Source organism: Chenopodium album, chromosome 5, assembly GCF_948465745.1.
Source record: "Chenopodium album chromosome 5, dcCheAlbu1.1, whole genome shotgun sequence".
Taxonomy (NCBI): domain Eukaryota; kingdom Viridiplantae; phylum Streptophyta; class Magnoliopsida; order Caryophyllales; family Amaranthaceae; genus Chenopodium; species Chenopodium album.
The window spans coordinates 16,441,325-16,463,504 of NC_137838.1; the positions used below are offsets into that span (position 1 = coordinate 16,441,325).

Genomic DNA, 22,180 nt, shown 5'->3' on the forward strand with positions numbered 1-22,180 from the left:
TTTAGCTTATCTTGGTTTGATTTTGCCAAACTTTTAAATACTACTGTAGTATTGGACATCCGTGGACTTAAAATTTTTTTGGGTAAAAGAGGATCCACTTGAGGGGATAACAAAAATCCCTCAGTTATTTCATGAAATCTGGTATAGAAATCCCTCAAATGTCTCTACTCCACCACCTCAGCCTCATTTGATACTAGTGATTGGAAGAAAGGTCATGTTGCATTATCAATGATCTAGTGGCAACGTACTTTTCGCATTTGTATGGTATTCTAGTGGCAAGTAACAAACTACCAGCAATAAGTTCAATTCTGAAGTAAGTTAGAAAACAAAACCAAATTCACCATTTTTCTCAGGAGAAAACTCACTTCTTTTTCCATTTTACAATTTTACATGGTATGCAACATAATTTAAAGATGAAAACCTCACTAATTATAGCAAAAGATGTCTAGTCTGTTAATAAAAGTTGAGAAGATCCACAAATTATACATCAGACTAACTCCTCATGTGGGATGAATACGAGAGGGCATTTATTACATTTTTGGAGATAAAAATACATTAGAAGTGCAAAGAACCATAAGCTTTGCGTCAACCCTACACGAAATGTCATAAAATACTACGTACTTCAATGTTAGAAAAGATAACAACAGTTGGATTTCTTTACCACTTAAATCTGTTTTAAGGCGTGGCATCAATTGTGATCTGGTTCTCAATGTAGATAATTAACCAGTCCATCTGCCATACCATTTGATCATCAAGTCACCGGCATGAGTTGTTCATAGGGCATCAACCAGCCTAATCTTTCCACAAACTGATCAAATCTCATCTTGCTTTCAACTCAAATCTCCGAAAATTGGGAAATGCATTTTTCAACAAATGAGGCCCCACGTTACCCCTCTACCTGTCCTCAACCACAAACGTCCCAGCAGTGAGGCAATCTAGTTTGCCAAAATTGTAGGCACGTACATTTAGTACCATTGACTACCAGGTCCAGCTTGAGCTGCAGCTACCTTTCTAGCCAAGTACTGGGGCTTAGACTGTAGCCCGTTAGGCCCTTCCATAGAATCATCTTCTCCTCTTTCATTTTTGCAACCAGGATTTCTTTTTGGATACGAGGAGCTAGGTGCAGGGAATTGAGAGGCAGGTATCGATGGATTTCGCCCCGGTCGTCGATCTGTCACCTCTGCTGTTGCTGCTACCCCACAATTGTTATAGCGCATAAGGTTTCCGACAACCTTCCCTGGCCTTGCAGCAGCTCCTGCAGTAGACATGAAAGGTCCCAATTATAAACTTGTACAAATCAGACAAAGGTATACTTAGTATTTGTCAAAGACTATCTAATCTTGTCAGACACTCCAAGGACAAACATGACAAGAATATAAAGTATTAATAAGAGAGATATAATTAAAGGGGAAAAGCTATATCCGTGTATACTATGGCAGGTTGGTGTACAATTATTTTACTTAAGAAAGTTGCATGCTTTGCACTCTGTTTTTTTAATCATGTACCTGCCTTCTGTTTTTTATCATGTACTTGCATAATACATTTGTGGCATAACAGTTAATAGCAATTTCAGATCTCCAGCTCAACCAGAATCAAACCAATAAATTTCAGGTTCTCTTGGATGAGGGTTAAGTTGAAGAATTCTTCACCTTGACCGACAATTTTCAAATTCGTTTATGTCAAAATTTCATGTTTCTAAAGTACATGTCACCTAGACCTAATGTCGTATCCTGTGCGAACACTTGGGATAAAATTTAATATGATGTGATCACTATTGAACAAGATTAGAATATAATTCTTACCCTGTACATTTTGAGGAACTTGTAAAGGAAGCCTGGTCATTGGAATAGCACCGTTCCTATCCACATGTGCCTTTTCAACTTCCTTAATCCGACATTTGGAGAGATCTTCAGTGACTTCAGTAGAACCATGTACTGAGTTGTCTGAATATAATACACAGGCCCTGCATGATGAAATTGTTTTTGATGTAAATTGGCATTTGAGCTGTAAAGCCATACATAAAGCAAGAGATAAAAAGCCCTGTGAAAGAGAGTACATACCTTGGCAAAGAAGCATGTTGCCTATCAATTGGAGGACCAGTTGAACCGTTTTTGTAGTGTTCCTCAAGGTAAGCAAACTGCTTTTTGAAGTGATCAACAGCACTGCATACCAAAGTAAAATTCCCCTTTAGCAACAAGTTGTTTATTTAGCATTTGGTGAAAAATTAGACAGCCATCACCAACAAATAATGAATAAAATTCTACGGGTCAAAAAAAAAAAAAAATGAATAAAATTCTAAATTTAGCTTCTGGTGTAAATATATATCACTGGCAAAAAGTAACTGCATGAATTCATATCGGTAAGTCAACAGAGTACAAGAAAACGGCAATAATTCTAAATGTTGATTGACCACACAAGGCTAAATGTCAGATTCAACAATACCTTGGATACATGAAGTTAGTTGGCTCTGAACCATCCAAAAACTCCTTTAACATCTTTGGATGATATTCAAGAATCTCCCTGTAAATGAGCTCCCTAACATCCTCTTTTGTCATTCTGCGTCTCTCAAATTCAAACTCCATTTTTGTAACAGGCTGAGCAGAAGGCTCCCTCTCAACCTTAGCCAAACCCTTAAAATATGGATCTGCAAGAGCCTGAAGACATGAAGCAACACCAACCTCATTAAAAAAGTAATGAAGTTTTAAATGTGCGTATTTTATAAGCAAGGTAAGACTTTCAGGCAACATACAAAGGGCAACCAACCTCTTCAGCAGAAGGGCGGTCCTTAGGCTCAAAAGCAAGCATTCGTTCCAACAAACGAAGGGCGAGAGGATCAGCATTAGGAAATTTATGGGTGAAAGGAATAGGCTTTTTCTTGCGCATGCTGCTCAAGTATCGCCTAGCTTTTTCATTACGTATCTGTAAGAGGATCATCAATACAAAGGTTTATGATCGGGAACAAGAAGCTCTATCATGAAGACCAACAGTTTAATTTTAAAAATATTAAAATGATTGGTGAGCTTCGAGACAAACCCGGGCAATAGCATCAGGAGAAGGAGTTCCTAACAGCTCAGTCATGAGGTCCAGTTGGTGGACCACATTCTTCCCAGGAAACAGGGGTTTCCCAGTAAGAAGCTCAGCAAAAATGCACCCAATGCTCCAGATATCAATAGCAGGTGTGTACTGTGGAAAGGTCAAATATGCAAGCATAAGAACCAGTATGAGATGACACTATGACAGCAAAGAAAATGTTGCACTTTTCGAAAAGAGACATTTGGACAGGCTTGACAATAGAGACAGAAAAATTGAAGAATTTCTTCTGGGAGCAAAGATAATTACAAACTTTAGCAACAGCAACCTCCACAATGTAGCAGTGACATAAGTGGATACTAGAACAGTGTGTAGTCTCAGAATAGAAAAGAGGTCACCGTACCTAGAACTTAGATTAAAAGCAGGCCAGCCAGCATAACTACAACCTTTTATAAATCCACACTTCCCAAATGAGCTAATTTATAATAGGGTGAATGGGTAATGCAAGTTACTTTAGGTCACACTGACAGTTATCAACTAACGATGTAGGATTTTACGGCTAACTCAAGATAAGAATGGTTAATTATATAATGGACTCTGTAATTAATAAGAATGGTTAATTTCAGAGATACTATAAAAATTTATACTTCCTGAAATTATTTAAGGGCCTTCAAGTGTCTACAAATGGTTTTCAGTATTTCAAGGCCATCAGCTCAAGTTAAAGTGCTTGGTTATTTCTAGATATGTTTACAAGGCTGGGTTAAGGGCAGGTTGGTCTACTCATAATGAGTCGGAGGCAGGATGGGTCATAGGTTAGTGTATAGAGCGATGGATCGATCAAGACCCATCTAACCCGGTCCAGCTTAACCCTTTTTTTTTCTCCTTTTTTATTTTCTTTGTATTTATATTTACGCTGCTCCTCTCTGTCCTCCATCACAATCACAATCACACCCACATCTTCATTTCTTCATCCTTGTTCTTCCCCTTCGAAGCGCTGCCTACCAGTCATTTACCTCCACCTCTTCTCTCTCTCTTAACGGTGGTATATTCCGAAGCATCATCTTTTAGCCTTCATTACAAAATCCACTTCAGTGATAGTCTCGAGCACCATTGATGAGAGCTTGTAAGTAAGAGCAAAGGTTTTTCTCTCCTAGGGTTCTGCAGAGGTATGTATAAATGGTGGGTCCTAGTTGGGAGGAGAAGAATTAAAGTGATAAAGAGGATTTCACAGAGATTTTGGAGTTTAAGTGTTGTATTCCCTCCGTCCCAGTTCATGTTGTATTTTTTTACGGTATTTAAGAGACGGTAGAAGTGGAAAAAGTACGTTAAAAGTGGAAAAAAGCTAGACAAAAGCTAGACAGAAGTACAAGGCAAGTGGATAATTTAAGGGGGAAAAAGTGAAAAGTACAATTACAGACAAAAGTTAGAGAGAGAAACCGGGAAAAAGTACAATGCAAGTGGATAATTTGAGGATAAATTAGGAAGTTCAATGAATAAAGTTCAAAAAAAAAATGAGTATAATGGTCTTTACATACTATCCAAAAATAGAAAGATGTATAAAGATTTTACAAACTAAGGGTATGTGGCCAGCCCCACTCCATTTAAAGCCCACATATGATCAACCTTTCTAAAGCCTGCCCCATTCATCAAGTGGACTGGGTCAGGCATGTAAGCATGTTCAAAACAAGGCTGGGTTTGGGCTTTTAACGTATTAGTAAAAATTTGAAGTACTGAGAATTATGTTGCAAGCGGTGCCAATTTGAATAACTAGGCATTGTTTGGCTGCCAATATAATATGGGGGAAATAAAAATTCATGGGGATTGATGTGTTAGGTAGTTGTTTTGTTGACACATAAAAGTAAAAAAGGAGGAAATAGAAATTCATGGGAATTTCAATTTTGTCAACCACACGACCCCCTAGATACTAAATAAAATATTTCTAAGCAGCAAAACAAGAGACTAAGTCCTTTTTTAAAATCATTTTTCATGACTAGTCTGTACATATTCTAGACAACTGCTTATAATGTAAAACCTAAGGCAGCAGCTATTTGATTTCTGTGTGACTAATTCTTGCAAACAACGCACAAATGAAGAAATGTCTGGAATTGGTGACTGTGCAGCCGACTAGCCCTACTGCCATAAATCTAGATTCAAGTTGTGAATAACTGCAAGGGGGTATGTTTCACACTTACTCAAGTAATGATAGGATATAATTTTTATTTGTCTTGCCTTATCTCATGTGTGCATTGTAGGTTAGGTCTGTTTTCATGATTATATTCCTTTTGAGCATCTGATAAAAGATTTGTGAGCAATTAATGATAAGTTTTCCAATCCAACTTTATTAAGGATTTAGGGTTACAGGCAAGTAAATTTTGGGGTCTTGGGCACAGTAGACTTTGGGAATTTTAAATCTGTGTATTTGTATCTATTTGAGGCATGTATTTAATACATTCTATCTATGTACACTTTCAAAAGAATAATTTGAAAAAAATATTTTCTTCTCCTTGCACAATTAAGCCATCTATGTTCACTTTTACAAGAATAAATTGAATATACATATTCATTTCCTTGCGCAATTGCATCATTTAACTTTCCTTGTTCTCACTCTTCTCAGTGAGTGATGGTGAATATGAAATCCTTGTTTTGGGCAAGTGAAAACCTAATCTAGTCTCTCAGATTAATTTAAGATCGTATTATTTTGAATGTTGGGAGAGTGAATCCAAATTCTCAATGGAAACCCAAACTAAGAATACATGCCACATAAATCACATTCACAGTGTTGACAAGAGCATATTCCTTCTACTGCTAGCCATTATTTAACATACACATTTCAGCCATCAAGTTGCAAGATTGATGGAACATCAAAGATCACCAAAGGGGAATAATAATAGTGACTGATTCATTCTTTCATCTTAAGGAGCTTTGTTAGTTTGTATCTAGGCACTACAGATACATAATAAATCATCTAGGAAAGGCTTCAAGAAGAAATTCTGACAGCCACATTTACATTCTTAATTAACCACCTTTATTTTAATAACTATCATAATTCCGGATGGATGGCTGTGATTACATATTCAAAATGAGTATAGACTACATGCCTCAGATTCACATATTCAGCACGCATGCACATGCTTATTAGATTTGAATAGGCATGTAAATACACTGTTCTAAATCACAGCCAAAGTTTATAGAACTCAATAAAAACCACCAGAAGAAAAACAAACGCTTGCAATGTTCTAAATCACAGCCACAGTTCATAAAACTCAATAAAAACCACCAGAAGAAAAACAAATGCTTGCTAACAGAATTCCAGCATCATTTAACAAAATCTAGGATATGCTGCGATCAACAATCTATTTACAAAAAATGACAAAAGGGGAGAATGTTGTTACATTTTTACCTTGGAGAAGAATGATCCACACAATTCGGGAGCCCTGTACCACCTTGTTGCTACATAATCCTAAAAATGCAAGAAGCAGGTATTATCAGAAAATCAGACATTATAATATCAAAGTCAAAAAAAATTTGTTAACCAGTAAAAAAAGGAATCAGAGAACGAGGGGGCTAAAAAAAGAAACTAGATTCAAGGCCGTTTACATACTGTCCAAAATATTGCAGTTGGTGTGTCATTAAAGGCCACCCTTGCAAGACCAAAATCACATATTTTGAGCTTGCAGTCAGCATTTGCTAAGATATTTTTTGGTTTCAAGTCTCGATGAAAGACATTTGCTGCATGGAAGAGAGGATATAATGAGAATAAGAAGATAATTATATCAACCAGGGAATTCTAACATTCCGAAACTTGATACATTCCGAAATAACACAAACAATTGCAAGATAAATACCAGTATGTATATACTTTAAGCCTCGAAGGAGCTGATACAGAAAGAATTGATAATGCTCTGGGGTCAAATCATCATTTGCTTTAATTACTTGATGCAAATCAGATTCCATCAGCTCAAACACAACATATATGTCTTTAAATTCTCTTCTTGAAGGAGGCAAAAGAATGTGCTTGATTTCTACAATATCTGGATGCCGCAAAAGCCGGAGAAGTTTAATCTCACGTAAGATTCGAGTGGCATCCGAGACATGTTCAAATATATCATTTATCTTCTTGATCGCGACTTTCTCTCCTACATGAGTGTCATATGCAGAACAAACAACACCATAACTTCCTTTACCAATCACCTCCTCTATCTTATACCGATTACCCTCACCATATTCTGTAAAAAAGTCCACATCCACAGACGTCTGCACAAAGACATTTAGATTCGATATTATAACCTAGTTGATTAATTTGACAATTCACACATCATCCTTTCTCAATCCTAATGAAAACTTCATTTGCACAATTGCACATGATTGTGGACACTAACACACTGCCTACAAATATGCAAATTTCAAGATGCAAGCACAATTATTCCAAGGTATAATTGCAAACAATAGCTCCATTCTGTACAGATAACATAACTACGGAAGCGACAACATTATTATGGATTTAATAGGTGATCATGGAGGCATCATCCACAACAATAAATTAACTAACAACTACATAAATCCTTATTCCATATGCCAAAAGAAAAACCATTCAATTACAACCATAATTCAATGAAGAACTAAAAGAATTCACTTGTTTGCAAATAGCTGGAAAGCAGCAACCTAAGGTAAAGGTGCACAGAATTGGCGATGATAAATTAACATTTCTGGGCACCACAAATCCTATTAAATGCAACTCAAATCCTTAAGAACCCTAGAATGTACACTAATTATAGAAACTTAAACGAAACATTACATCAAAATTTCAGTATAAATTACCTTTTTCCTTTGATCTTGTTGCATTTTGGCCAAAAAGCATTAATGGCCCCTTGATCCAAATGAATCAATTAAACAGATCGAATTGGTGGGTTGCTCGAATCAGCTCGCAAAAACGGCGCAAACCCTAGATCAGAAGTGCCCTTATAGAGGCCAAATTTATCCAAATAATGTAAACTTTTATCAACTTAAAAACAAATAGATTGAACCATGTAAACCCTCAAATTTCTCACAAAACCCAACTCAAAAATCAAATCTGTAAGCTAAAACAAACCCATTTGAAGTTCTTCAAACTAAAAATCAAGAAGAAAAAAGCCCTAATTTCTTAGATCCAAATAGCTTATTAAAAAAAGGCAAAGGATCAAAGGATTGATCTATAGCTAAATATACCCAACACAGAAATCGATGTGGCTAATATTAGCAAGAAATGAAGAACTTTAACGATTCAAAATCAAATTACTCAATAAAAAGATCCCTTTTTTTCTTTTTACGAATCAAGCAGAATATGGGTAAATAAAATTTAATTCTTTTTTATTTCTAAAACAACTGAAGAACAACAGGAAGTTGATTGAGAATAAAAAACAAAGAAATGGGTATTAAAGATTAAATCTTTTCGATTTCTGGGTAACAGAAAAATTGAAGATTTCTTAATTTTTTAAGAAAAATAGGAAGTTAAAATGGGGTTTTCGCAGGTGGGTTAGATCTTTTGAGAGGAGAGAGAAAGAAAGAAAGGGTAGATTTGAAGTTCCGTGAACAGTGATGATGAATGCTGCTTCAAACAGAAGGGTAGTGGAAAGAGTTAGCCACCCCGAAATTATTAAAAAAAAAAAAAATGAGGGTTTTTTTTGTTAATTTTAATGCAAAGAAATTATAAATAAAAATGAATTAAAATTAAAAAGTTGGATAAATAATTAGTGAGGAGTATTAAATATGCTGCAACTGTAGTCCACATAATTTGACAAAGGATAATGACAGCAGAGACATGTTTTTGAAAGAAAAAGTAGAAAGTTTCTTTAAATATTGGGAGGAATATAAAAGGGAAGTTTTAAGTTCACAAACTCAAACATTGACAACCAGTACTATTAGTATCTTTCCCAATCAAATATAAAGTGGATTACTAGTAATTTAAGTCTTTGTGCCAACTAGGCACCTAAAAAATCTAAGCTCAACCAATTCACCAAAATTTTACTCATCAATATTTTTTTTTTCATCACATTTGTATACTAAGTGTATGTTCTTATACGTTGAAATTCAGTTCAGTTCAGTTCAATTCACCAAAATTTTACTCATCAATATTTTTTTTTTCGTCACATTTGTATACTAATTTAAGGGTCTGTTCTTATACGTTGAAATTCAGTTCAGCTCCTAATTTCCTTCTCTTATAAAACATTCATTTCAGTTCAGTTCATTTCAATTTAGTTCGATTCAGCTCCTAATTTCCTTCTCTTATAAAATATTCATTTCAGTTCAATTCAGTTCAGTTCAATTTAGTTCAGTTCAGTTCAGCTGACTTCAGTCAATGAGAACAGGCCCTAAGTATCATGTTTAGTGAAAATTTGAAAAATGAAAGAGTAAGCTGATTTTACTATTGAATTGTCTAGTAAATGATTTGATCAATTGAATGTATAAAAAAATGTTTGGTATATAATTAGTTTCTTACAACTATTGAGTTTGCAAAAGGATCAATGTGTATATTGACATATTTTATAATGGTAGGGTAGTTTTGGGTTAAATGAGTATATAAATTATCATAACACCTTAAAATATTTGGATGTAGGTCGATGAAAAACTCCTCTAACTCATTGAAAATAAGCTTATTTTGATGGGATGAGCTCTTTGAATCATTTTACCACCAAACACCCCAATCAACTTATAATGGTAGGGTAGTTTTGGGCTAAATGATTTTCATTGTCTCTTACCACATCGTTTTGTGTTTGTGAGAAAGCGTTGTTAAGGGAATCTAAGTGTTTGTACGTAATTGAATCACTAAAGGGTTAGTAATTGAGTAGCATTTGTGAGGTCAAGTGTTTAAGATCAAGTGTGTGTTAACACCGGTCTTGAGTTAGGTGTGGGAATTGTTTAGATTAAGTTCCAATTTTATCATATGTCTCCGAAGAGACATTGCTTAGATTAAGTAGATAAACACTCGTTGTAATTGCTTTTGTTGTTCTGATTAGTTGATAAATAAGAATAATTAGATAGGATAGGGAGGACATATACTAGCTCTAAGTTGGGCTAAACCTCAGTAAATCTTGGTGTCCTTATCACTTTTTATTATTTTATTGTCTTTGCTATGCATAAACCTCTATTGGTTTCCCTTTGTTTTTAGAAAATTTTATAAGCTTGCTAATTGTTACCGTACTCAATTCAAACCCCTTTCTTGAGTATCAAATGCACTTTCAAATTTTATACAGTCCATCCCCCACCCCCCACCAACCAAAAAAAAAAACAAAAAATAAAATAAAATTACATTAGAAAGGAAGGGACAATGGAGCTTAGGGCCTGTTCTCTTACGTTGAAATTCAGTTCAGTTCAGTTCAGTTCAGCTTAGCTTAGTTCAATTCAGTTCAGTTCAGTTCAGCTCAATTTAATTCAGTTCAGTTCAGTTCAGCTCAACTCCTAATTTCCTTCTCTTATAAAATATTCAGTTCAGGTTCAGCCCAATTCAGTTCAGTTCAGTCAATGAGAACGGGCCCTTAGTATAACATTACAAAGTGTTCACCCCACGTTGATTAGGTATTATTACAGATTCAAATTAGAGAAGATAAATGTTAATAAGTTTGGATATGATCATATATAGTATAAGATTTGAATTTTAGATAAGAACTAATAAGATATGGTAAGATAAAATCATAATTATAGTTTTAAATTCAAATTAGATAAGATAAGGTAAGTATGATTTATTAAGACCGTACCAATAAGATAAACTAATATAATAAAGTTATTTAACATATTCCAAATAAGATAAAGTAATGGTTAATGAGTTAAGACAAAATAAGATATAACAACGAACTACTGTGTGTGGCTGGCCACACCGTGAGGCAATGGTGGATCTTGATCGAAAATATTAGAGGGCCAGGATTTTTGAATCTTTTTACCTCTTGATAAAAAATAATCAATATGCCTCAATAATTTATAAGATAATATAGGTTATTTAAGTAAATTTACTAATAAAAAAAAAAGTAAATTTACTAATAATTTACAATAATTTACGGGGGGCCAAGCCCCAAATTAAATGTCCCCGGTGGAAGGTCCTCCTCTACCGTATGGTCACCTGACACACACTAAGTAACCCTTGATCGATGAGTAACATATGACAAAGTAACACCTAATCGATTAAGGGACCCTTGGCTTGACCGACTAAAGCCTTGTTCTTTTGAGTTTCTGGCAGAGCAAAGCAGATTTCAGCAAAGCAGAGCAGAGCAGATTTCAGCAAAGCAGATTGCAGCAGAGCAGAACCGAGCCGAGCAGAGCAGAGCAAATTTCATTATTATTATTATTATTATTATTATTATTATTATTATTATTATTATTATTATTATTATTATTATTATTATTATTATTATTATTATTATTATTATTATTATTATTACTATTATTATTATTATTATTATTATTATTATTATTACTACTACTACTACTACTACTACTAGTAGTACTAGTACTATTATTATTATTATTATTATTATTATTATTATTATTATTATTATTATTATAATTCAATATTAATTATTATAATAATTATTTATTATTTATTATTATTATTAAATAATAATTTTTAAAAATATTATTATTGTTGAATATTAGTTATTTATTTATTATTTTTATTAAATATTAATTTTTAATTATATTATTATTATTAAATATTAATTTTTAATTATTTTATTATTATTAAATATTAATTAATTATTTTTGTTATTATTAAATATTAATTTTTAATAATATTATTATTAAATATTAATTATTATTATTAAATATTAATTATTATTATTAAATATTAATTATTTAATATTATTATTAAATATTAATTATTATTATTATAATAATTCAATATTAAGTATTATTTTTATGCAGAGCAAAGCAGAGAAGATTTCAGCAGAGTAGGGCAGCTCTAAAGAATGGGGCCTAAGTAACCCCTAACCGACTTAGTATCCCCTGACCGAGTGAGTAACAAACCCCTGACCAAGTAACCTCTTATCAACTTAGTAACCCCCGACTGAGTGAGTAACTCCTTACCGAGTGAGTAACCCCTATAGCATTAACAAAGTAACTCCCGTAATGGTTGGCCACATGATATGACCAGCCACATATAAAAGTTTGTGAATAAGATAATGCGAATTTACCTTACAACCTTATTCATATTTTGCTCATTAGCTCATGTGAATTGAAGCTCCCCAAATGAGCAAAAATAATATATTTGATAGTAATTGTTTTACCATCTACCGTACAAGTACAATATATCGTACAACTATATGTATAATAAAAAATTATAACTTTGTTCTAAACGTAATTGCCTAATAATTTGAGAAGGAAAATAAACTAGTTAGGGTTCTCGTTGCCTATTAAAAAAAATTAATCTAAATTTATTTTGTTGCATTGAATGTTAAGTGAATTAGAATAAAAAAAAAAAGTAAATAGTAATAAACTGTGGTTGAATTTCACTTCACGTTTATGCGGAAAACTCTTGGTTCATATGCCTAATATATTTTGCAAGAAATAGGATGACAAAGTTGTAAATATTAAGCTATGTATAAAATACCATTAAATAGCTAGGCAAAAAGTACCCTTAAGTGGTGTAATGGTATAAGGCCCCGTTCTTTAGAGCTGCTCTGATTCTGCTTTGCTGTAATCTGCTCTGCTTAGAAATAATGCTTAATATTGATTTATTATAATAATAATTAATATTTAATAATAATAACAAATAATTAATACTTCATAATAATAATAATAATTAATATTTAATAATAACAATAAATAATTAATATTTAATATTTAATATTTAATAATAAAAATATTATTATTAATATTTAATAATAATAATAATAAATAATTAATATTTAATAATTATAGTAATAATAATAATAATAAATATATAATACTTATAATAATAAATAATTATTTTATAAATATAATATTAATAATAGTAGAAATAATAATAATAGTAATAATAATAATCATAATAATAGTTGTTTTTTATAATAAAAATTAATATTTAAAGATAATAACTAATATTTATAGATAATAATTATTAATTTTTAATAATAATAAGAAAAATAATAATTAAACAATATTTAATAATAATAATTATAATAATAATTAATATTTAATGATTATAATAATAATGCGATAATAATAATAATAATAATAATAATAATAATAATAATAATAATAATAATAATAATAATAATAATAATAATAATAATAATAATAAAATATGCTATGCTCTGCTGAAATCTGCTCTGCTCTGCCTTGCCCATAAGCTCAAAAGAATAAGACCTAAGTATTTTTCCAGTAGTGCAAATAAATATGTAAATGATGCATGAATGCATCAAATATTATACATTATGAGATATAATAGTACTACTAAGAGTCTAAGACATCCTATATACACTAATGGAATTACATACATGTATATTTGTACACAAAAAATACCAATGTAATCCTAAAAAACACCTTTACAAATATCGAATTACTATTATGTGTTATGTTTCTCCAAACACAAAGGGCCTATGCGCCCAGATGCATTCCATTTACATAAACAAATTACGTACTGCTTTTAATAAAGAGACTTTAGTACATATTTTAATCTAGGGAGATTCAATTACTCAAGCTAGACAATGACAAACTGACAACTAGTTCCAAACGGAATTACGGAAGGATACTACTTGCTAACAAACAAGATTACTAAATAGAGTAGCCAACAATAATCATCTCATATAGATGAATGAGATATTATTTGATAAAATTTGATGCATTCCCATAACTAAAGCGTGACTATGAGATCTTAGATAATAATGTATTTGCTAAAATATAGAGAGAATTTGATAAATTGAATAAACTCAATCACTTGAATTACAATCATGATGGCCAGGGCCAATAAATAATACATCGTTCCCAAACCCGATAGAATTAGGAAATAGTCAAAGATATCAAAAAGATATTATGCTAGGCATAAAATATATACTAAGCATAAAATATGGAAACTAAATATATCATAGTAATTTCCCAAAATATATCCAAAATATATCCTCCAAAATATATCCTCCAATACCCCCCCTCAAGTTGGAGCATGGGGATTGTAAATGCCCAACTTGGAAAGAAGATGATCAAACTGAGACTTCCCAAGCGCCTTAGTGAAAATATCTGCAAGTTGCTCCTTAGTGGAGACATAGGAAGGAGCAATTAAGCCCTCTGTAATAGCATCACGAACAATCTGACAATCAATCTCAATGTGTTTTGTACGTTCATGAAAAACTGGATTTCGAGCTATATGTAAAGCAGATTGATTATCACAAAACAACTTGATCGCCTTAGGGTGTTGGACACCCAAACTCGAAAGCAATGCCTTCAACCATTTCAACTCATGTGTGGTTGAAGCCATGCACCGATACTCGGCCTCAGAAGAAGAGAAAGATACCGTGGGTTGCTTCTTGGTTTTCCACGAAATAGGAGATTTACCGAGAAAAACTAGCCAACCAGTCAACGAACGACGGGTAAGAGGACACGCCGCCCAATCTGAATCACACCAACCCTGCAAAGTCAGGTCACTATCTGCACTTAACAAAATACCCTGTCCTGGAGTACCCTTTAAATAACGAACCACCCTGAGAGCTGCTTCCCAATGCTTAATCTGAGGTTCGTGCATAAACTGAGAAAGAATATGAACCGAATATGCCAAATCTGGCCTAGTCACCGAGAGATAAATCAACCGCCCTACTAGTCTACGATAAGACTCAGGATCCGCAAGTAACTCACCACTAGCAAGACTAAGCTTGTGGTTCTGCTCAATCGGAAAACCACTTGGTTTCGCACCCAAGAGCCCTGCTTCAGAAACAATATCCAAGGTGTACTTTCGTTGACACAAAAACAAACCTGATTTACTACGAGCAACTTCAATGCCCAAAAAATATTTCAAAGGACCAAGGTCTTTCATCTTGAAACAGTCACCAAGATAAGCTTTGAACACAGTTAATGCAGCGGAATCATTCCCAGAAATAATAAGATCATCAACATAAACTAAGACATTAATCTGAACATTGCCTTTAGTGTATGTGAAAAGAGAATAATCAGAGTAAGATTGAATAAAACCGTACCCTTTCAAAGCTGTAGTGAGCTTTGCAAACCAACATCTCGGAGCTTGTTTCAACCCATACAAAGACTTTCTCAAACGACACACCAAACTCGAATCCGAGCTCTCAAAACCTGGAGGTAATTTCATGTACACCTCTTCTTCAAGATCACCATGTAAGAAAGCATTATGAACATCCATCTGTTGAATCTCCCAGTTTTTTGAAACTGCTATAGCAAGAAAAGCGCGAACAGTAGTCATTTTTGCAACCGGAGCAAAGGTCTCACCATAATCAATACCTTCTCTTTGATGATTACCAAAAACAACCAAACGTGACTTGAGACGTTCAATATCACCATTAGACAAAAATTTCGTCTTATACACCCATTGACAACCTAGTGCTTTCTTGCCGGGAGGAAGATGCTCCAATGTCCAAGTTCCATTATCTTCCAATGCCCTTATTTCTTCTTTCATAGAACGTCGCCAACCAGGATTTTATTGCTTCTTTAAAGGATTTTGGATCCTTTCCCAAAACAACGGCTGCAAGAAATTTGCGATAATTCACAGAAAACATGTCACAATTTATATAGTGTGCTAGATTGGAGACGGAGTGGACGGAGACGGATTTTTAGCAAAAACTGAGTGAGTCACATAGTCACGATGACGAACATTGGGAATTTTTTCACGGAACCCCCTACCTAAGGGTTCTACACTCGATCGGTGATCACTCGACCCATCGCCCGATGGAAATCCATCGGGGAAGGCAGAACTAACGGGCTGCTGCTGGGAAGCCGACCCCGCGCCCGCGACCTCACCTCCCGCGCCCGCGGCTTCACAGCCCACGCCCGCGGCATCTTCCTGCGGGGAGACAGGCTGTTAGGCAGCGGACTCCGCGGCCTGCCTGTGGGATGGCCCCTGCTGCCGCGGGTAGGCTGCGACATGGTCTGTCTCGGGCTGCTGCGTGTGTTGGACAATATTTTCGACACTCGTGACAGCTTGTTCATTGATCTGTAAAATGCTCTCGTCGCCCAGAACTACTTCATTATCATCAAACACCTCATACTCCATGAAATCCGTATGAACATCATTATTTTGATCAAAATTCGTGGACTCTATATTCACAACTTCCGGACTACAAAAAGGAAACACTTCCTCAACAAATTTCACATCACGTGACACAAAAAAAACTTTTGACTCAAGGTCATACAATCTCCATCCTTTCTTCCCAAAGGGATATCCCACAAAAATACATTTCCTACTTTGACTTGCAACTTTGTCCCCATTTGTTTTCTGATTATGAGCAAAGCACAAACATCCAAAAGTACGAAGGGCATCAAATAAGGGAGGTTTATTGAACAAAATTTCAAATGGAGTTTTATTTTGTAACAAGGGAGTGGGTGTACGATTAATTAGGTGAGCAGCGGCAAGAACACATTCCCCCCCAAAAATAAATAGGCAAATTGGCTTGAAACCTTAAAGCTCTCCCAACTTCAAGAATGTGTTTGTGTTTTCTCTCAACTCTCCCATTCTGTTGTGGAGTCCCCACACAAGAGGTTTGAAAAATAATTCCAGTAGCACTAAAATAATCATGCAAACAATTAAATTCAGTGCCATTGTCACTTTGCACAACCTTAATGGTTTGAGAAAATTGTCTATCAACCATAGCAACAAATGCTAAAAACATTTGAAAAACCTCAGTTTTATCAACCAACAAGTAAATCCAAACAGCTCGGGAATAATCATCAACAATAGTTAAAAAATAACGAGCTCCACACGAAGAAACATGTCGATACGGACCCCACAAATCACAATGTATTTTCTCAAAAACCCTAGAAGCTCTACTATCACTCAAAGGAAATTTATCTCTAGGATGTTTAGCACGCATACATACCTCACACCCTTTAGAAAGATTATGTTTATTGCCACTAACATGAGGAAGTAACTTAACCACTTTTTCTGAGGGATGACCCATTCGACGATGCCACAACTCCAAGGTCGTCCTTGCTTCACCCACATCAACGTGATTCACCGAATCTGAATTGCTAAAATAGAATAATCCGTCTCTCCTAACTCCCGTTCCAATCAGCTCCTTCGTTTGATCCTGTACAACACACATATAAGGGTTAAATTGGACAGTACAATTAAGCTCATCGATAATTTGTGACACAGAAAGCAAATTGCAACTCAAATTAGGAACATAAAGAACCCCGGTTAGAATAAACTTGTCCGACAAACGAACAGAACCAATTAAAGAAGCCAATACGGTGTCACCATTGGGAAGACCAACAGGACACTCTAGACACTGTGTATCAAACAACCAAGATTTGTCTCCAGTTACATGATGAGTTGCCCCCTGTGTCAATAATCCAAGAGGTAGCATCAAATTTTCCATTCAAACGATTATCGGGAACATTAACATTACCAAGCAATTCCGTAATTGCATTTGAAACACCATGGACTGAATATTTCCCCCCTGGACTCCAGAAACCACACGTGTGAGAGGGGGTGACATAGGAGATAATTCATCATCCCCGGCCATATTATGAGTTTGGAAAAAAAAAAAAAAGAAATTTTAACCTGCTCTTGATACCATGCTAAAATATAGAGAGAATTTGATAAATTGAATAAACTCAATCACTTGAATTACAATCATGATGGCCATGGCCAATAAATAATACATCGTTCCCAAACCCGATAGAATTAGGAAATAGTCAAAGATATCAAAAAGATATTATGCTAGGCATAAAATATATACTAAGCATAAAATATGGAAACTAAATATATCCTAATAATTTCCCAAAATATATCCAAAATATATCCTCCAAAATATATCCTCCAATAGTATTTCTTAAACCAATTCAGCATATCCATTAATCCATATGAGCTTCTTCTGCAGACTTGACAGCAACAACATCTCTGCGTCATCAGGGCCGTATCTCATTGTCCACCCATGCGCGACTCCAGGATATATTTTGACATATCCATCTATCTATAAACAAACAAGTAAACTCCGTATCAGATTTATGTACAACATTAATAAAATTTCCCATCTACCAGATTAATTATCGATGGCCTAGCTTACATATAGATTGTGTTCTATTTTATGACTTGAACGAAGGCCTAATATTTACAGTGTTAAACATTATTGCAACTTTTTCGATATTATTATCTTCTTTTCCTTGGAGCAATATTTTGCTATGAATGTACATGTAGGATACTAGGATGTGAAGATATATAGTCAGGTCCAACAAATTAGAGGCACTTCATTTGAAACAAAAACTATCCCAAACAAGACATTGCACCTATACTAGTTTTCAAATGGAATCAATTCATGAAACACTAATCGATTATTGTTCCAACACCACAGCAGCATAACGAATCTAAAGATAAACATTAGCCACATAAGTATATATGTTAAAGCAAGCATTATTCCTATATAAATAGAATCTTTGAATATTTTGTCTCAAAAGTATGGTATAAACATATACACCACTTGAAGAGCAGACATGCTTAACATTGAATTGAAGTATGGCAATTGACGTACCACCTTAGGGCGTTTATCCTTCTACTCAAACTGATTCAGGAGCTCATGTGGAGATGCTTGGTCAAACTCAGCACCAAGAACAGAAATTGGTACCTTCACCCCGGTCACAATTTAATCAAATTAGTACACTATTCCCCCCCTCCCCTCACTTTGCTTGTTATCAATATGTAAAAATTATACGAAATATCTCAGTTTTGATTTAAAATAAATGAATGAAGTACGGAGTAATATTATTTAGCTTCAATTAATAACCAAACTCACTCAACATCGGGATTGAAAACTTCAAATTTTCATTTTGCAAGTATGGGGTTGAAATGGCTCATCAATAATGCTGTTATTTCTAATGAAAGACTATTAGGCCAGGATAATAATCCAATTCTGTTTTATGAAGTTAATGAGAAACTACTTTATTCTAGGATCAAACGTGAAATTTAACAGCACGAAAACTTATATTCAAATACAAATCATATTTTGAAAAAGAGTTAATGAAGATATAACACAATAAGATAAACATACAATGGGCTAAAACTAAGCATAGCCTTACCTTTGATATCATCCAGAGTAACAAATGCAGGATCTAGGAGCGCCGCTAGCTGCTTGTACAGTTGTACATATTCATCACTTTGTGCTAGCTGCACAGCTACTTTGGCTAAATTGGTCGAGTTAATGATTAAAATCACAAGGAGAAAGAAACCTCAAACGAGTAAAAACTTTGGCATATAGTGTCTACAAAGTCTTAACACATCGTGTGTTGCAAATGTAACATTTACCTCCACAATAGAAGCCAGCTGCCTCTTCATACCCATTGACCTGAAGTCTTGAAGAAATGATTTCATATGCATAGTAATTTCTATAATCAGTTAGAAAAATTGGCAACCACAAACTTACTGTTGTCATTAAATTTAGCCAGGATTTTTTTATAAAATATGCAAACTCAAAGTTCCATGGTCTTTTAGCCAAACTGCTGGTGGTCTGTTATGGACTTATGGTTATCAGGATCGTAGCGATCCCCATGGAAAAAATCAGGGACAATTACATAATAACCAGCAGCAGTAACTTTGTCTGCGAGCTTCCTGTAAGTATGTAGGAGTACACCATTGATGTCAGTGTTTGATGGTGCAAATAGAACAAAATAAGAATTAGTATATACCGTCAATTAGATCAATGTATTCCTGCAGAGGGGAAGAACAAAACTCTAGAAATTTCTTGAATAGATTGACTGAGCTATTGCGCGCTGTAGGAAGTTATTCACAGGAGGAGCACATACAGGAAGCTATTGTTCATATGACTTGTGGTTGCATTTACATTGTAGTATTGTACACTGCAGTTTTGCACCAAGCAATTACAAGTATTCACTAAGGCTATCTATGTTTTCAGTTAAGCTTATTTAAGCAAATAGAGCTTACCTCCATTGTTGGCATGCGACATGCTGCACACTCTTACATAATCCGGCACCACCATACCAAGAAGTACATGCTACCTACCTAAAGGTGGCTCTGGTGCTTGTCAAGTGGATGTTAATCGCCTACATGGATATAAAGATGAATATTCATGTGTCTAGGATGATTGGTATGTTATGAATAAAATGATATGAAAACATACCCTTATTAACAGGGCCGTAGCATTGACTTTGGGGGCCCTGTTCTAAATCGAAAAAGGGGCTCTTAATAATGTAAAAATTATACTACGAAACGAAGTACTTTTTATCTATAATTTAGATAAAGCACAATTTTCCTATATATACATTACAAAATGAAAATGCTTTTGTATAACAATGATATATTCAATTATGCAAAATTAATTCAAATATTTTATTCATGTTGAATTGTTGATAATATCAACTAAATATAACATCATAATTATAATAATAATGTTACATATAAACAACCAATTAAGATTCTAATCTTTAACATACATGTTACAAAATTAAAAATTAAAAATTAAAAATTCATCCAACTATGAAATAATAGTAATGATTAAGATACTGCATATTGCATTCATACAATTTATACATGCCCATAGAAAAATTAGAAGCCAGGAGTCTAGGACTGTATAAAAAAAAAATCAATTAAAATTGCTTCAATTGATATTATCAAACCAGAAACATTAAAAAAATTGAAATAAAATAAACATCAAAATTTGACCTTTAACCGATAGACAAAGTAGGAATCAATGAAATCAGTCATTCAAAAAGCTATCAAAACAATACTCCCAAGTGAAGTTCCAATTGGTTTTTGTTTTTGTTTGAATGTGTAGTAATTGAGAATTAGATGAAATAATCATGAAAAATCAAATATAATTAATTGTTCATTTCCAATGTGATAGAAGAAAAAACTTTCGAATTTGACTGAGTATATGTAATTTTCCTTTAAAAATCCTTGAATGGAGAAATTATTTTCCATGGAATTGAATTGATTTAATTAAGATATATAGTACTAATTTAAATTGATGAAGAAATTTGGAAAGTTGTAGAAATTAATATGAAGCTTGAATAAAGGGAGGAAAATGTTTTTGAGGAAAATAATAGCGTGATTTGCTACATTGAATACTTGACGGCGTTATAAACAAGAAGATTAACAAATACTCTGTATACAATCAATAGTAAAAAAAAAAGTATTAAAAAAAAATGGGCCCTCTTAAAATTGGAGGCCCTGTGCAAGAGGGCATCTTGCACACCCTCTTCTACGGGCCTGCTTATTAAAAGGGTAATGTTATATGTAGTCCTAAGGGCTATATATAAGCATTAAATATACTTTTGAAAATTGTATAAATTAAAATTAGGAATTCATGACAAAAACACGCATAAATCAGTGTTATCAGTGTTTATATTTTGATGATTTCTTAACTTTTTACGATTTTCATGTGCAAATTTAATGCTTATATGTAGCCCTAAGGGCTATGTATAACATTTTCCAAAAATGAGTTGATATTTGCCACAATGAAATTACTCAAGTTATAGTATTAAATGACTTTCATGCCCCTTACAATTTTAAAAATTACATAACAATCCAACCATTACTAACTTTGTCTTTGCTCCACCTTCACCATTATCTCCACCACCCATACCATCACTCACCTTGACTGGTCCACTACCATGACTCCACCTTGACCACGACTCCACCTTGACCATCATACACCACGACTTTACCTTGACAACCCACGAGATATAAAATGAGTCGACGACGGTCGACGTTTATATCGGAGGCACTTGGTGGGGACGATGAACCGTCGAAGCCGTCAAGTCAGGTATATGTCGGACTTTTTTTTTTCATTTTCCGTTGTGCCCGGTCGCATGTTATATGCGACTATACCATGGTGTAGTCGCATGCTATATGCGACTATACCGTGGTTCAGTCGCGCATGCGACTATGCCATGGTATAGTCGCATGTTACATGTGACTATACTGACTACATCATGGTATAGTCGCATATAACATGCGACCGGGTACCTTTTTTTTTGTGTGTGTAAAGTAATCCGTTTAATTTATGTTAATTAATTTTTG

General features: G+C 34.0%; 1 protein-coding gene across 1 annotated transcript; it reads right to left on the reverse strand.

Annotated features, from left to right (window-relative positions):
- Positions 1-406: 406 nt before the first annotated feature.
- On the reverse strand, positions 407-8,641 carry LOC145631981 (mitogen-activated protein kinase 15-like). Its single transcript, XM_081684224.1, has 10 exons — positions 7,849-8,641; positions 6,876-7,284; positions 6,632-6,759; positions 6,431-6,490; positions 3,034-3,183; positions 2,764-2,919; positions 2,443-2,654; positions 2,061-2,162; positions 1,803-1,963; positions 407-1,255 (listed from the first exon to the last, which is right to left on the reverse strand). The coding sequence occupies exons 1-10, from the start codon at positions 7,870-7,872 to the stop codon at positions 966-968; spliced, it is 1,692 nt and encodes a 563-aa protein (XP_081540350.1). The 5' UTR covers positions 7,873-8,641; the 3' UTR covers positions 407-965.
- Between the last annotated feature and the right edge of the window lie 13,539 nt (positions 8,642-22,180).

Bases quoted from the DNA above. Each gene is read 5' to 3' on its own strand.
- LOC145631981 (XM_081684224.1), bottom strand. From the start codon at position 7,872: ATGCAACAAGATCAAAGGAAAAAG. The intron at 2,163-2,442 runs GTATTGTTGAAT...TTTGGTATGCAG, and splicing joins ACTAACTTCATGTATCCAAG to TGCTGTTGATCACTTCAAAA. The intron at 1,256-1,802 runs GTAAGAATTATA...TGTCTACTGCAG, and splicing joins AGTTCCTCAAAATGTACAGG to GAGCTGCTGCAAGGCCAGGG.